General features: G+C 46.0%; 1 protein-coding gene across 1 annotated transcript in view; it reads left to right on the forward strand.

Annotated features, from left to right (window-relative positions):
* LOC139542722 (semaphorin-3G-like) overlaps window positions 1–14010 on the forward strand; it is a 77838-nt gene that overhangs the window by 43807 nt on the left and 20021 nt on the right. Inside the window, exons 7-13 of the mRNA XM_071348496.1 lie at window positions 319–461; window positions 6180–6294; window positions 6522–6591; window positions 6812–6956; window positions 13381–13612; window positions 13726–13817; window positions 13933–13974. Of these exons, the coding sequence (XP_071204597.1) occupies window positions 319–461; window positions 6180–6294; window positions 6522–6591; window positions 6812–6956; window positions 13381–13612; window positions 13726–13817; window positions 13933–13974 (839 nt within the window). The remainder of the gene's footprint in view (window positions 1–318; window positions 462–6179; window positions 6295–6521; window positions 6592–6811; window positions 6957–13380; window positions 13613–13725; window positions 13818–13932; window positions 13975–14010) is intronic.

Below are 14010 nucleotides of genomic sequence, written 5' to 3' on the forward strand. Positions count from 1 at the left end.
TAAAACCAATATCAATTATTCACCTATTCTACACCACTTGGTTCTTACATCTTCTATAGACACTACTTGCTATGAAATAACTCGTATTTGCTCTCTTTTTTTATATTTCTTTTTCTTTTTCACTGACTCCCACTCTCTCTCACTCACTCACTCACTCACTCACTCACTCACTCACTCACTCACTCACTCACTCACTCACTCACTCACTCACTCACTCACTCACTCACTCACTCACTCACTCACTCACTCACTCAGTCACTCACTCACTCACTCACTCACTCACTCACTCACTCACTCACTCTTCTTCCCTCTCTCCAGATCCTAAGTTTGTTGCGGCCCACCTCATCCCTGATAATGATGACCGTGACAATGACAAGGTGTACTTCTTCTTCACGGAGAAGGCCATGGAGGCCGGGGACAGAGAGGGGGCCATCCACACCCGTGTAGGACGTGTGTGTGCGGTAAGAGAAATATACATACAGTTACACCTAACTCATCCCACAGGAAAACCCTGTGTTAGTTCAGTGAAGCTAACAGGTTACGTGAAGCCAAGGTGAATCTGGATATGTGGGAAAGCTCTCTCATTGACTCCAACAGTGACACTGGTGGCTTCTATGCTCGCTTCGACGCAAGTAACACTGAACCATGCATGAGAGCACCAGCTGTTCCGGTCAACTGTGTGATCACACTCTCCGTAACCGATGTGAGTAAGACCTTTAAACAGGTTAACATTTACAAAGCCGCATTGCCAGCAGCAGGTTAGGCGCTGACAAGCTGGAAAGTGTCTTGACTGACATTTTCAACCTCTCCCTGACCCAGTCTGTAATACTTACATGTTTCAAGCAGACCACCATAGTCCCTGTGCCCAAGAACATCAAGGTAACCTGTCTAAATGACTCATAGCACTCACATCTGTAGCCATGAAATGCTTTGAAAGGCTGGTCATGGCTCACATCAACACCATCATCCCAGACCCACTCCAAATCGCATACCACCCCAACAGATGATGCAATCTGTATTGCACTCCACACTGCCCTTTCCCAAATGGACAAAAGTAAGTCCTACGTGAGAATGCTGTTTATTGACTACAGCTCAGCAATCAACACCACTAAGTTAAGGACCCTGGGACTGAACACCTTCTACAACTGGATCCTGGACTTCCCGATGGGCCAATCCCAGGTGGTGAGGGAAGGCACCAACACATCCACCATGCTGACCCTCAACACGGGAGCCCCTCAGGGGTGCGTGCTTAGTCCCCTCCTGTACTCCCTGTTCACCAGAGGCTGTGTGGCCGTGCGCGACTCCAACACCATCATTAAGTTTGCCTCTACTGAAACAATGGTAGTAGGCCTGATCACCAATGACGCTGAGACAGCATATATGGAGGAGGTTAGAGACCTGGGCAGTGTGGTGCCAGGACAACAACCTCTCCCTCAACGTCAACAATACAAAGGAGCTGATCGTGGACTACAGGAAGCAGAGGACCGAGCATGCCCCCATTCATATCGACGGGGCTGTATCACTAAGGACCTATCATGGTCCTGCTACATTCCCCAGCTAGAAATCCAAATAATGTTGCTCAAACAGAAGGGGGAACTAACAAAAAGTCACTGACAACAACTACACAAAACAGGTGGGGTTTTAGCAGGGGTTCTGTAAGACACTCATGGGTGTGTCCACTGAAAGTTGACTATCAACAATAACTGGAACCTAAATGACACTCAACTTGAGGGTCCACAAAATTTGCCTAAGAAGAGGCAAACAAAAGAAAAACCCCACAATGAACTTAAAGACAGGAAGCAAACCAAAAAGTTGGAGCAAAATGAAATCAGGGTAAATCAGACAAAGGAATGTTATTTAAAAAAATATATATATAGGGAGTGCCAACTAAAGGTGGGCCAGCCACTCTTAAATAGTACATGGGTCAGCACAGGTGAAACACCTTCCCACTAACGAGATGGCAACCAGCACAGGTATAACACATACTGACTAACGAGGTGACCCCAATGGTGCGCCCTACGTGCTAACGAGCTACACGTGCTAAAGTCCAACCTAAAAACATAAATGGAAAAACCAAAGCCTGTACAGTCAAAACACACCAACACAGTCTTGAAGAGGGCACGACAATGCCTCTTCCCCCTCGGGAGGCTGAAAAATGTTGACATGGGCCCTCAGAACCTGAAAGTTCTACAGCTGCACTATTGAGAGCATCTTGACTGGCTGCATCACTGCATGGTATGGCAACTGCCTGAAGACCGCTGAACAGTTAATCACATGTCTACCTAGACTATTTGCATTGACCCCCGTTTTTTGCACTGACTTTCTTGCACTAACTCTATTTTTTATTTTATCTTTATTTAACTAGGCAAGTCAGTTAAGAACAAATTCTTATTTTCAATGACGGCCTAGGAACAGTGGCTTGTTCAGGGGCAGAACGACAGATTTTTACCTTGTCAGCTCGGGGATTCGATCTAGCAACCTTTCGGATACTAGTCCAACACTCTAACCACTAGGCTATGCACACTCACTGGACTCTATCCACACACTCACACATACTACACTGATACACCAACACACACATGAATATTGATGCCACAAACACAAACTCACACATACACACTTTCACACTCTTCACTTACGCTGCTGCTACTTTGTTTATTATCTATTCTGATTGCCTCGTCACTTTTAACCCTACCTACATGTTCATATCACCTCAACTACTTCGTATCCCTGCACATTGAGTCGGTACCGGTAGTCATTGTATATAGACTCGTTATTCTTTTGGGGAAAGGGCTCGTAAGTAAGCATTTCACGGTAAAGTTTACACTTGTTGTATTCGGTGCATGTGACAAATATAATTTTATTTGATAGTTCACTCTCCAGGACCCCCCAGGTCAGTCTTCATCTTCTCTGAGACCACGTCATGATCTGGGGTTTGGGAACTGGATCATGGCTCTGAGTTATTTCCACAGTGGAGCTTCAGCCCTGGCATAGTGATAGTTTAGCGTTTAGTTACAGGGAGATGTGCTTATAGTATCGCCTTACAGGGAGGGTCTCTAATGGTTTAGTCAGGCCACAGGTGGCGGGTTGAGAAGAGCTGACATTCCCCAACAGTTGGCGTCTTTCTTCCTCTACACACACACAGCTGTTGGATGTTCTCTGGTATGAGCGTCAGAGTGTGCATACCTCCCATCTCTCTCACACAGTCATACATCCCTTCTGACACACACACACACACAGCTGTTGGATGTTCTCTGGTATGAGCGTCAGAGTGTGCATACCTCCCATCTCTCTCACACAGTCATACATCCCTTCTGACACACACACACACACACAGCTGTTGGATGTTCTCTGGTATGAGCGTCAGAGTGTGCATACCTCCCATCTCTCTCACACAGTCATACATCCCTTCTGACACACACACACACAGCTGTTGGATGTTCTCTGGTATGAGCGTCAGAGTGTGCATACCTCCCATCTCTCTCACACAGTCATACATCCCTTCTGACACACACACACACACAGCTGTTGGATGTTCTCTGGTATGAGCGTCAGAGTGTGCATACCTCCCATCTCTTTCACACAGTCATACATCCCTTCTGACACACACACACACACAGCTGTTGGATGTTCTCTGGTATGAGCGTCAGAGTATGCATACCTCCCATCTCTCTCACACAGTCATACATCCCTTCTGACACACACACACACACACAGCTGTTGGATGTTCTCTGGTATGAGCGTCAGAGTGTGCATACCTCCCATCTCTCTCACACAGTCATACATCCCTTCTGACACACACACACACAGCTGTTGGATGTTCTCTGGTATGAGCGTCAGAGTGTTCATACCTCCCATCTCTCTCACACAGTCACACATCCCTTCTGACACACACACCACAGCTGACTACAGGTTTTCCCAAGAGACTCGCAATCCGCTTTAGAGTCTAGGCAATTTATAGTATAACATTCCTTTGCTCACACTTACAAGTATATGGTTCTCACACAAACAAACACACACAGTCCCCACAGTCCTCCCCAAATCTCTCTCCATACATAGTGTATTTCTTCCTGTACATCCCTCCCCAAGGCGTTGTTAAACACTGCCTGCTATTATCAGTTCCACCAGAACAGGACCACATCCTTCCAAGAAAGCAATGATTTGATCCCAGACAGCTTACACAGCCCTGGTGTCTATTAAACGACCCTGTCTGTCTGTACGCTGCCTATATGTTAGCGCTACAACAATACACTATAAAACAGTGTGGAGGAGAAGACAAGCTCATATGATTACATCTCCATAACTCGTGCTCTCTGTCTCCCCAGTGTCCAGTGCATGGTTATAAAAGGGTTTACTAGACAACTTTCCCACGGGAGAGGACAGACAGAGTTAGTTAGCTACAGTATGTACTTCTATGCTTTTTAGTCCTGCTGCCGTATAGATAATGGTTATTCTTTGTTTGGGTGTAACTGATATACTCTATTTGTTTGGGTGTAACTGATATACTCTATTTGTTTGGGTGTAACTGATATACTCTATTTGTTTGGGTGTAACTGATATACTCTATTTGTTTGGGTGTAACTGATATACTCTATTTGTTTGGGTGTAACTGATATACTCTATTTGTTTGGGTGTAACTGATATACTCTATTTGTTTGGGTGTAACTGATATACTCTATTTGTTTGGGTGTAACTGATATACTCTATTTGTTTGGGTGTAACTGATATACTCTATTTGTTTGCCTCGTATTGACAATTACACTGTATGTCTAGTCAGTGTGGGCCATCTCTCCTCTCTCCCTCCCTTTTTTGGTTAGTGTATGTGTTGTCTGTATGATTGAGATGTTATGGTGATGGTGGTGATGATGATGGTGGTGTGTTGTCTGTGTGATTGAGATGTTATGGTGGTGGTGGTGGTGGTGATGATGATGATGATGGTGGTGTGTTGTCTGTGTGATTGAGATGTTATGGTGGCGATGGTAGTGTGTTGTCTGTGTGATTGAGATGTGATGGTGGTGATGATGATGGATGTATGTTGTCTGTGTGATTGAGATGTGATGGTGATGGTGGTGATGGTGTGTTGTCTGTGTGATTGAGATGTTATGGTGGCGATGGTACTGTGTTGTCTGTGTGATTGAGATGTGATGGTGGTGATGATGATGGATGTATGTTGTCTGTGTGATTGAGATGGTATGGTGATGGTGGCGATGGTGGTGATGTGTTGTCTGTATGATTGAGATGTTGTGGTGATGGTGGTGATGGTGTGTTGTCTGTGTGATTGTGATGTTATGGTGGTGGTGTGTTGTCTGTGTGATTGAGATGTTATGGTGGTGGTGGGGATGGTGTGTTGTCTGTGTGATTGAGATGTTATGGTGGCGATGGTGGTGATGGTGATGGTGGTGGTGTGTTGTCTGTGTGATTGTGATGTTATGGTGGTGGTGTGTTGTCTGTGTGATTGAGATGTTATGGTGGTGGTGGGGATGGTGTGTTGTCTGTGTGATTGAGATGTTATGGTGGCGATGGTGGTGATGGTGATGGTGGTGGTGTGTTGTCTGTGTGATTGAGATGTTATGGTGGCGATGGTGGTGTGTTGTCTGTGTGATTGAGATGTGATGGTGATGATGGTGGTGTGTTGTCTCTGTGATTGAGATGTGATGGTGATGATGGTGGTGATAATGATGGTGGTGTGTTGTCTGTGTGATTGAGATGTTATGGTGGTGGTGTGTTGTCTGTGTGATTGAGATGTTATGGTGGTGGTGGGGATGGTGTGTTGTCTGTGTGATTGAGATGTTATGGTGGCGATGGTGGTGATGGTGATGGTGGTGGTGTGTTGTCTGTGTGATTGAGATGTTATGGTGATGGTGGCGGTGTGTTGTCTGTATGATTGAGATGTGATGGTGATGGTGGTGATGATGATGGTGGTGTGTTGTCTCTGTGATTGTGATGTTATAGTGATGGTGGTGATGATGATGGTGGTGTGTTGTCTGTGTGATTGAGATGTTATGGTGGTGGTGTGTTGTCTGTGTGATTGAGATGTTATGGTGGTGGTGGTGGTGGTGGTGATGATGATGATGATGATGATGATGGTGGTGTGTTGTCTGTGTGATTGTGATGTTATGGTGGTGGTGGTGGTGGTGGTGGTGATGATGATGGTGGTGTGTTGTCTCTGTCCTCTATAGAATGATGCAGGTGGACAGAGAGTGCTGGTGAATAAATGGAGCACCTTCATCAAGGCCAGACTGGTGTGTTCTGTACCTGGGCCTCATGGCATTGACACACACTTCGACGAGCTGGGTGAGACACACACACACACACACACACACACACACACACACACACACACACACACACACACACACACACACACACACACACACACACACACACACACACACACACACACACACACACACACACACACACACACACACACACACACGCACAAATAATTTATGCTCGCAGGCACCAAACCTGAGCACATTAACAAAAGTACTCAATAACGCTTGTATTTTGTTTCACAGAGGATGTTTTTCTGCTTAGAGGCAAGGATGAGAAGAACCCAGATGTTTATGCTATCTTCAGCACCATCAGGTGAGCTCCACACATGGTTACACACGTCCATATCGCCGTCTATGAATTTGACAGTGGTTGCATTCCTCCAGACCCATCCCTTGGTTGTTTACCAAAACAAGCGGCAAGGCGGACATTTTGTTGTTTTTCAAATCCCAGTCTGTAGTTTTAACATGTACAATGGAGGAACCAAACCCTAATGAAATCAGTCACTAACATTAAACGTTCCTCTCTCCCCTAGTAACGTGTTCCAAGGCTTTGCAGTTTGTGTGTACCGTATGGCAGACATCAGAGAAGCCTTCAACGGGCCGTTTGCACACAAGGAGGGACCTGACTACCAGTGGGGGGCTTACGAGGGCAGAGTGCCCTATCCAAGACCTGGCGTGGTGAGTAATACCATACAGTACCATACTGCAGGCTACCATGCCATATCTACAAACTAATACTTTGTTTCAGACTCCTTGTCAGCTTGCTTGTGTGAGAGAGATCAGGTGATCAAACTGGGGCGAGAGAGAGAAATAGAATGAGAAAGGGAGACAGACAGCGACAGAGAGCATGAAGAAGAAACTCCAACAGAGGGATAAAGAGCTCGTCCAGCTGTGACAGTGTGGCTACTGTTGGTCCTTCCCTCAGCAGCTCTGCCTCATGTTTTCTTGTCATCCACATCGCTTCAATTTAGCTTCATTCAGTGCCCGAGTGTCAGAGCAGAGTCGGCACCTCTGTGGTTTCAATCCACACACACAGGCCTGATTAAGAAGTATGTCCTGGCCGAGAGAGAGAGAGAGAGAGAGAGAGACAAGCCATTCAGGGACAAGCCTGTAATTAATTTTTTATTTTACCTTTATTTAACTAGGCAAGTCAGTTAAGAACAAATTCTTATTTTCAATGACGGCCTAGGAACAGTGGGTTAACTGCCTTGTTCAGGGGCAGAACGACAGATTTGTACCTTGTCAGCTCGGGGATTCGATCTTGCAACCTTTCGGTTACTAGTCCAACGCTCTAACCACTATGCTTCTTTTACACCCATTGGTGTAAAAGAACCCCAGCATTGGTGATTTTTTTTAAATTGTTTGTTTCAATCTCTATGTTTTTGCAACTAAATTGATTTATTAATTAATCTAATGCTACTCAAATATAAATAATATATATTTATCTTAACTAATCCAATCTGTTACTTGTTGTTCCGGTTTAAATGGTTAGGTAGTCTCATATGCTGTATTAGTAGTTTTCCCAACCTGGCAGTCATTCTGAAGAATTCTAAATGTTGGATATCCCCACTCTGGTTGGATTCCAATAGGAAATACACATCATAATGTGACTTGCAGGCCTGAAACCCATGAGTTTTAGGCCACTGTATTAGGGTAAAACTAAGCCCTCAAAATAAGACCTTATTAAATACTTTGTACGTTGTATTGTTTTAGGGAATTTAATGTTAATGATAACATATATTGTCGAAGACCACAGGTCTAAAAATCGATGAATGCAACAACCATGTGTCCATCAGAAAAAATGTGTCATGGGTATTAACTACAATTCACTGGAAAGCCAAGGCACTCTGGGAAATATTCAAATAAGGCTTTACCCTAGCATTGTGTTAATTTAACACTGAAAAGTGTGGACCCGTATAGACACTGGAGAATTTACTGTGTACATGCTCCTTTACGAATACTCTACATATGCAGGAGGGATCTGCTACAGTTTGCTCATTCCTGAGGTTCACCAATGTAAACACTCCTAAGCCAAAGACACCCTAAATTACGGGATCAATATATAGCTGACTGGCTTGGATCTGTGTTCGTCTCAAATAGCACCCTATTCCCTATATAGTACACGACTTCTGACCATTGTCCCTAGGGAATAGGTAGCCATTTTGGACGAATCCTCTGTTTGGCACTGTGGAGACATTTAGCTGTCATCTCCTCCCTCAAACAGAGATCACCTCAGCTGTACTGTTTCTGAAAGCTATTGTGTAATTGTGCAATTTTCTATGATTTAGTGCTTAGGCGGTGTGCATAGTTTTCACACCCATAATGAGAGTAGATAAGAATTTGGCAACAATTCTTTCTCCATTCCTGTCAATTCAGGAATTTAGATAGGCTTTGATAGCAGTAGTGGTGCGTGGGTAAAATCACTGGGGAAGCTAAAAAAAAAAGCCATATTACAACCTACAACCAGTCAAAAGTTTGGATACACCTACTCATCAAGGGTTTTTCTTTATTTTTATTATTTTCTACATTGTAAAATAATAGTGAAGACATCAAAACTATGAAATAACACATATGGAATCATGTAGTAACCAAAAAAGTGTTAAACAAATAAAAATATATTTTAGATTTTAGATTCTTCAAAGTAGAGTTACCTCTGCTGCAGAGGATGAGTTCATTAGAGTTACCAGCCTCAGAAATTGCAGCCCAAATAAATGCTTCACAGAGTTCAAATAACAGACAGATCTCAACATCAACTGTTCAGAGGAGACTGTGGGAATCGGGCCTTCATGGTCAAATTGCTGCAAAGAACCCACTACTAAAGTACACCAATAATAAGAAGAGACTTGCTTGGGACAAGAAACACGAGCAATGGACATTAGACCGGTGGAAATCTGTCCTTTGGTCTGATGAGTCCAAATGTGAGATTTTTGATTCCATTCGCTGTGTCTCTGTGAGACGCAGAGAAGGTGAACGGATGATCTTCACATGTGTGTTTCCCACCGTGAAGCATGGAGGAGGAGGTATGATGGTGTGGGGGTGCTTTGCTGGTGACACTGTAAATTATTTATTTATCCGACCTCAACCCAATTGAGATGGTTTGGGATGAGTTGGACCACAGAGTGAAGGAAAAGCAGCCAACAATTGCTAAGCATATGTGGGAACTCCTTCAAGACTGTTGGAAATACATTCCTCATGAAGCTGGTTGAGAGAATGCCAAGAGTGTGCAAAGCTGTCATCAAGGCAAAGAGTGGCTACTTTGAAGAATCTAAAATCTAAAATATATTTTGTTTTGTTAAACACTTTTTTGGTTACGACATGATTCCATATGTGTTATTTCATAGTCTTGATGTCTTCAGTATTATTCTACAATGTAGAAAATAGTAAAAATAAAGAAAAACCCTTGAATGAGTAGGTGTATCCAAACTTTTGACTAGTGCTGTATTGTGTTGTGATAAATGTATTGTTTGCTCTTTAACCTGTTAGTTCATATGCCTTGCGACTGTGAAATATAGGCCTAAAGGCCGAGACAAAAATAAGACATTTTGGCAGAATAAATTCAACCACACCTTTGTTTCATCACAGGAGATGCCTCCATTATTCCAGCACCATTTCAACATCATCAAATCACCAATGTTTACTCTAATACAGCGACAACTAAAAGATACTAAACACAATTTAGTCCAAAACTTTGTCATATAGTACACGCTTTCATTTTTTGTTGTCTTAGGCTAGCTGGCTAAAATGCTTGTTAGCTAGCCTAACTTATTTTCATTGGCAACTTTAGTTAGTTAACATTAACCTTCTACATCTAGCTACATATTGAACTTCCATCGTCTCAGGCTAGGTGCACAATGTAGCAAACAATGGTTGGATCAGAATCGGCGTTCTAACCATTGGCTAGTACGTAGAATTAAGTAAAACCACAAGATCAAATCCCCATCTCCATCCATGGTTAATTTAGAAAAGGGCAGCAACACAACAAGATGCAACAATTCAAGTTGTTTCTGTCAATGACATATGCTCTCGATGCGATTTGATAGGAGTGACGCCAAATCCAAACTGGCTTCCATTTACACTTTTTTTTGGTGCGCCAGGACCAACGCTGATTGGCTATTATATATTTTTTTATTATCAAGGGAGGCCAAATGGTCACGGGCGTCCCTTGCATTCAGTGCTATGGGCAGCAACAATGTCATACTTTTTTGGACCAGACTGCTTTAGATAGATGGCCTACACATACAGAGGGGCGCTGTTTTGCTCGCTCGGATGCTATCTCCGGTCAGATACATTCAGCCTCTTGCGATTTGAAGGAAAATTATGAAACATAGAGACAAAAGATACATTGTAACGGCTGATTTCCTCCTCTTCGTCTGAAGAGGAGGTGTAGGGATCGGACCAAGACGCAGAGTGGAAAGTGTCCATGATTTATTAACAATAAACTGAACACTACACGAAACAAAATAACAAAAGCGAATCAAACCGAAAGACAGTCCCATGTGGCACGAACACTGACACGAAATACAAACACCCACAAAAACACACGTGAAACCCCGGCTGCCTAAGTATGATTCTCAATCAGGGACAACGATTGACAGCTGCCTCTGATTGAGAATCATACCAGGCCGAACACACAAAACCCCAACATAGAAAACAACACATAGACAACCCACCCAACTCACGCCCTGACCATACTAAATAAATACAAAACAAGAGAAAACAGGTCAGGAACGTGACATAACCCCCCCCTCAAGGTGCGAACTCCGGGCGCACCACCTAAAACTCTAGGGGAGGGTCTGGGTGGGCGTCTGTCCGCGGTGGCGGCTCTGGCGCGGGACGTGGACCCCACCTTAACAATGTCTTTGTCCGCCTCCTTACTCGCCCCCGTGGCCTCCTAACAACCACCCTCCATGTCAATCCCACTATACCAACGGGCAGCACCGGACTGAGGGGCAGCACCGGACTGAGGGGCAGCACCGGACTGAGGGGCAGATCCTGGCTGGCGGGCGGCTCTGGTGGATCCTGTCTGGCTGGCGGCTCCGGCGGATCCTGGCTGGCTGGCTCTGGCAGATCCTGGCTGGCTCCGGCGGATCCTGGCTGGCTGGCTCCGGCGGATCCTGGCTGGCTGGCTCTGGCGGGTCCTGGCTGGACAGTTCTGGCTGGTCCTGGCTGGCTGGCGGATCCTGGCTGGCTGACGGTACTGGCTGCTCCTGTCTGGCGGACGGCACTGGCTGCTCCTGTCTGGCGGACGGCACTGACTGCTCCTGTCTGGCGGACGGCTCTGGCTGCTCCTGTCTGGCGGACGGCTCTGGACAGACGGGCAGCTCTGACGGCTCGGGACAGACGGGCAGCTCTGACGGCTCGGGACAGACGGGCGGCTCAGATGACGCTGGGCAGGCAGGCAGCTCAGATGACGCTGGGCAGGCAGGCAGCTCAGACAGCGCTGGGCAGGCAGGCAGCTCAGACAGCGCTGGGCAGGCAGGCAGCTCAGACAGCGCTGGGCAGGCAGGCAGTTCAGACAGCGCTGGGCAGGCAGACAGCTCAGACAGCGCTGGGCAGATGAGAGCAACTGGAGAGAGAACCCGGAGAGACAGCCTGGTACGGGGGGCTGCCACCGGAGGACTGGTACGTGGAGGTGGCACCGGATATACTGGACCGTGAAGGAGTACATGCGCTCTTGAGCACCGAGCCTGCCCAACCTTACCAGGTTGAAGGGTCCCCGTAGCCCTGCCAGTGCGGCGAGGTGGAATAGCCCGCACTGGGCTATGCTGGCGAACCGGGGACACCATTTGTAAGGCTGGTGCCATGTACGCCGGCCCGAGGAGACGCACTGGAGACCAGATGCGTTGGGCCGGCTTCATGACACCCGGCTCGATGCCCAACCTAGCCCTACCAGTGCGGCGAGGTGGAATAGCCCGCACTGGGCTAAGCACGCGTACTGGGAACACCGTGCGCTTCACCGCATAACACGGTGTCTGACCAGTACGACGCCCTCTCACTCCACGGTAAGCACGGGGAGTTGGCTCAGGTATCCTACCCGGCTTTGCCACACTCCGCGTGTGCCACCCCCCAAGAAATGTTTGGGTCTGACTCTCGGGCTCCCAACCGCGTCGCCGCGCTGCCTCCTCATACCAACGCCTCTCTGCCTTCGCTGCCTCCAACTCCGCCTTGGGACGGCGATATTCTCCTGGCTGAGCCCAGGGTCCCTTGCCGTCCAGGATCTCTTCCCAAGTCCAGGAGTCCTGTGTCCGCTGCTGCTGTCGCTGTCGCTGCCCTTTTCCACTCCGCTTGGTCCTTTGGTGGTGGGTGTTTCTGTAACGGCTGATTTCCTCCTCTTCGTCTGAAGAGGAGGTGTAGGGATCGGCCCAAGATGCAGAGTGGAAAGTGTCCATGATTTATTAACAATAAACTGAACACTACACGAAACAAAATAACAAAGCGAATCAAACCGAAAGACAGTCCCGTGTGGCACGAACACTGACACGAAATACAAACACCCACAAAAACACACGTGAAACCCCGGCTGCCTAAGTATGATTCTCAATCAGGGACAACGATTGACAGCTGCCTCTGATTGAGAATCATACCAGGCCGAACACACAAAACCCCAACATAGAAAACAACACATAGACAACCCACCCAACTCACGCCCTGACCATACTAAATAAATACAAAACAAGAGAAAACAGGTCAGGAACGTGACATACATTTTATATATTTTTTCTTTGTCAATTTTTTTGGGGAAGCCTGGCTTCCGTTGGCATCCATGAATTCACGCCACTGTTCGATAATGAAATTCTATGTCCATTCCAACTTACAGTAACTGAAATTATTTTTTTCAATGCTGTCAGAAGTGCCTATGGATTAGTCAATGTTATGACAGAATTTTAAGAAATCTTCCCAAGCAGTGTTGAATATGACTCCCAGCCAAACATTGTAAGGGAGTCACAGAGAAACACAGACCTAACTTACTAAATGACTCATCAACTGATCTCTAAAAACACAGCTGAATAAAGCGTTCATATCACATTCCCCCAACCCTTTTACATTTAACACAAATCATGTTTTTCTAAAATGATTACTAAAGAGTTCCTCTCATCTCCAGTGCCCTAGTAAGATCACCAACCAGCCTGGCAGACAGTTTGGCAGTACCAAGGACTTCCCAGACGCAGTGCTCCAGTTTGCCCGAGGGCACCCCCTGATGTGGCGACCGGTGTACCCGGCCATGAAGCAGCCTCTGCTGGTCAAGGCCAACTTGCCCTACCGCCTCAAACAGATCGTGGTGGACCGTGTAGAGGCAGAGGATGGACAGTATGACGTCATGTTCATAGGCACAGGTTCGTCCTAACTTCTCCACATTTCTGTAATTAGTCTGAGTGGTGACTAGTTAGGAAACTTGAGTGTATTGGGATGTAAGTTGACCATTTTGACCCCTGACCTCTGACCCCAGACATAGGCACTGTGCTGAAGGTCATTGCATTGCGCAGCGGCAACACTTTGGACACAGAAGAGGTCACTCTGGAGGAGCTGCAGGTCTTTAAGGTAACTAGATAAGACTCCTCCTTTCTCCTCCGTCTCCCCTCCTCATGTATTTAAAAGTCTAACCAATTCACAATGTCTGAATGCGAATGAAATATAATATTTTTATTTTATCAAGGTGCCAACTCCCATTACCTCTTTGGAGATCTCAGTAAAAAGGGTGAGTAAATGTAAATTCTTTATCACAGTTGACATA

Source organism: Salvelinus alpinus, chromosome 17, assembly GCF_045679555.1.
Source record: "Salvelinus alpinus chromosome 17, SLU_Salpinus.1, whole genome shotgun sequence".
Classification (NCBI taxonomy): domain Eukaryota; kingdom Metazoa; phylum Chordata; class Actinopteri; order Salmoniformes; family Salmonidae; genus Salvelinus; species Salvelinus alpinus.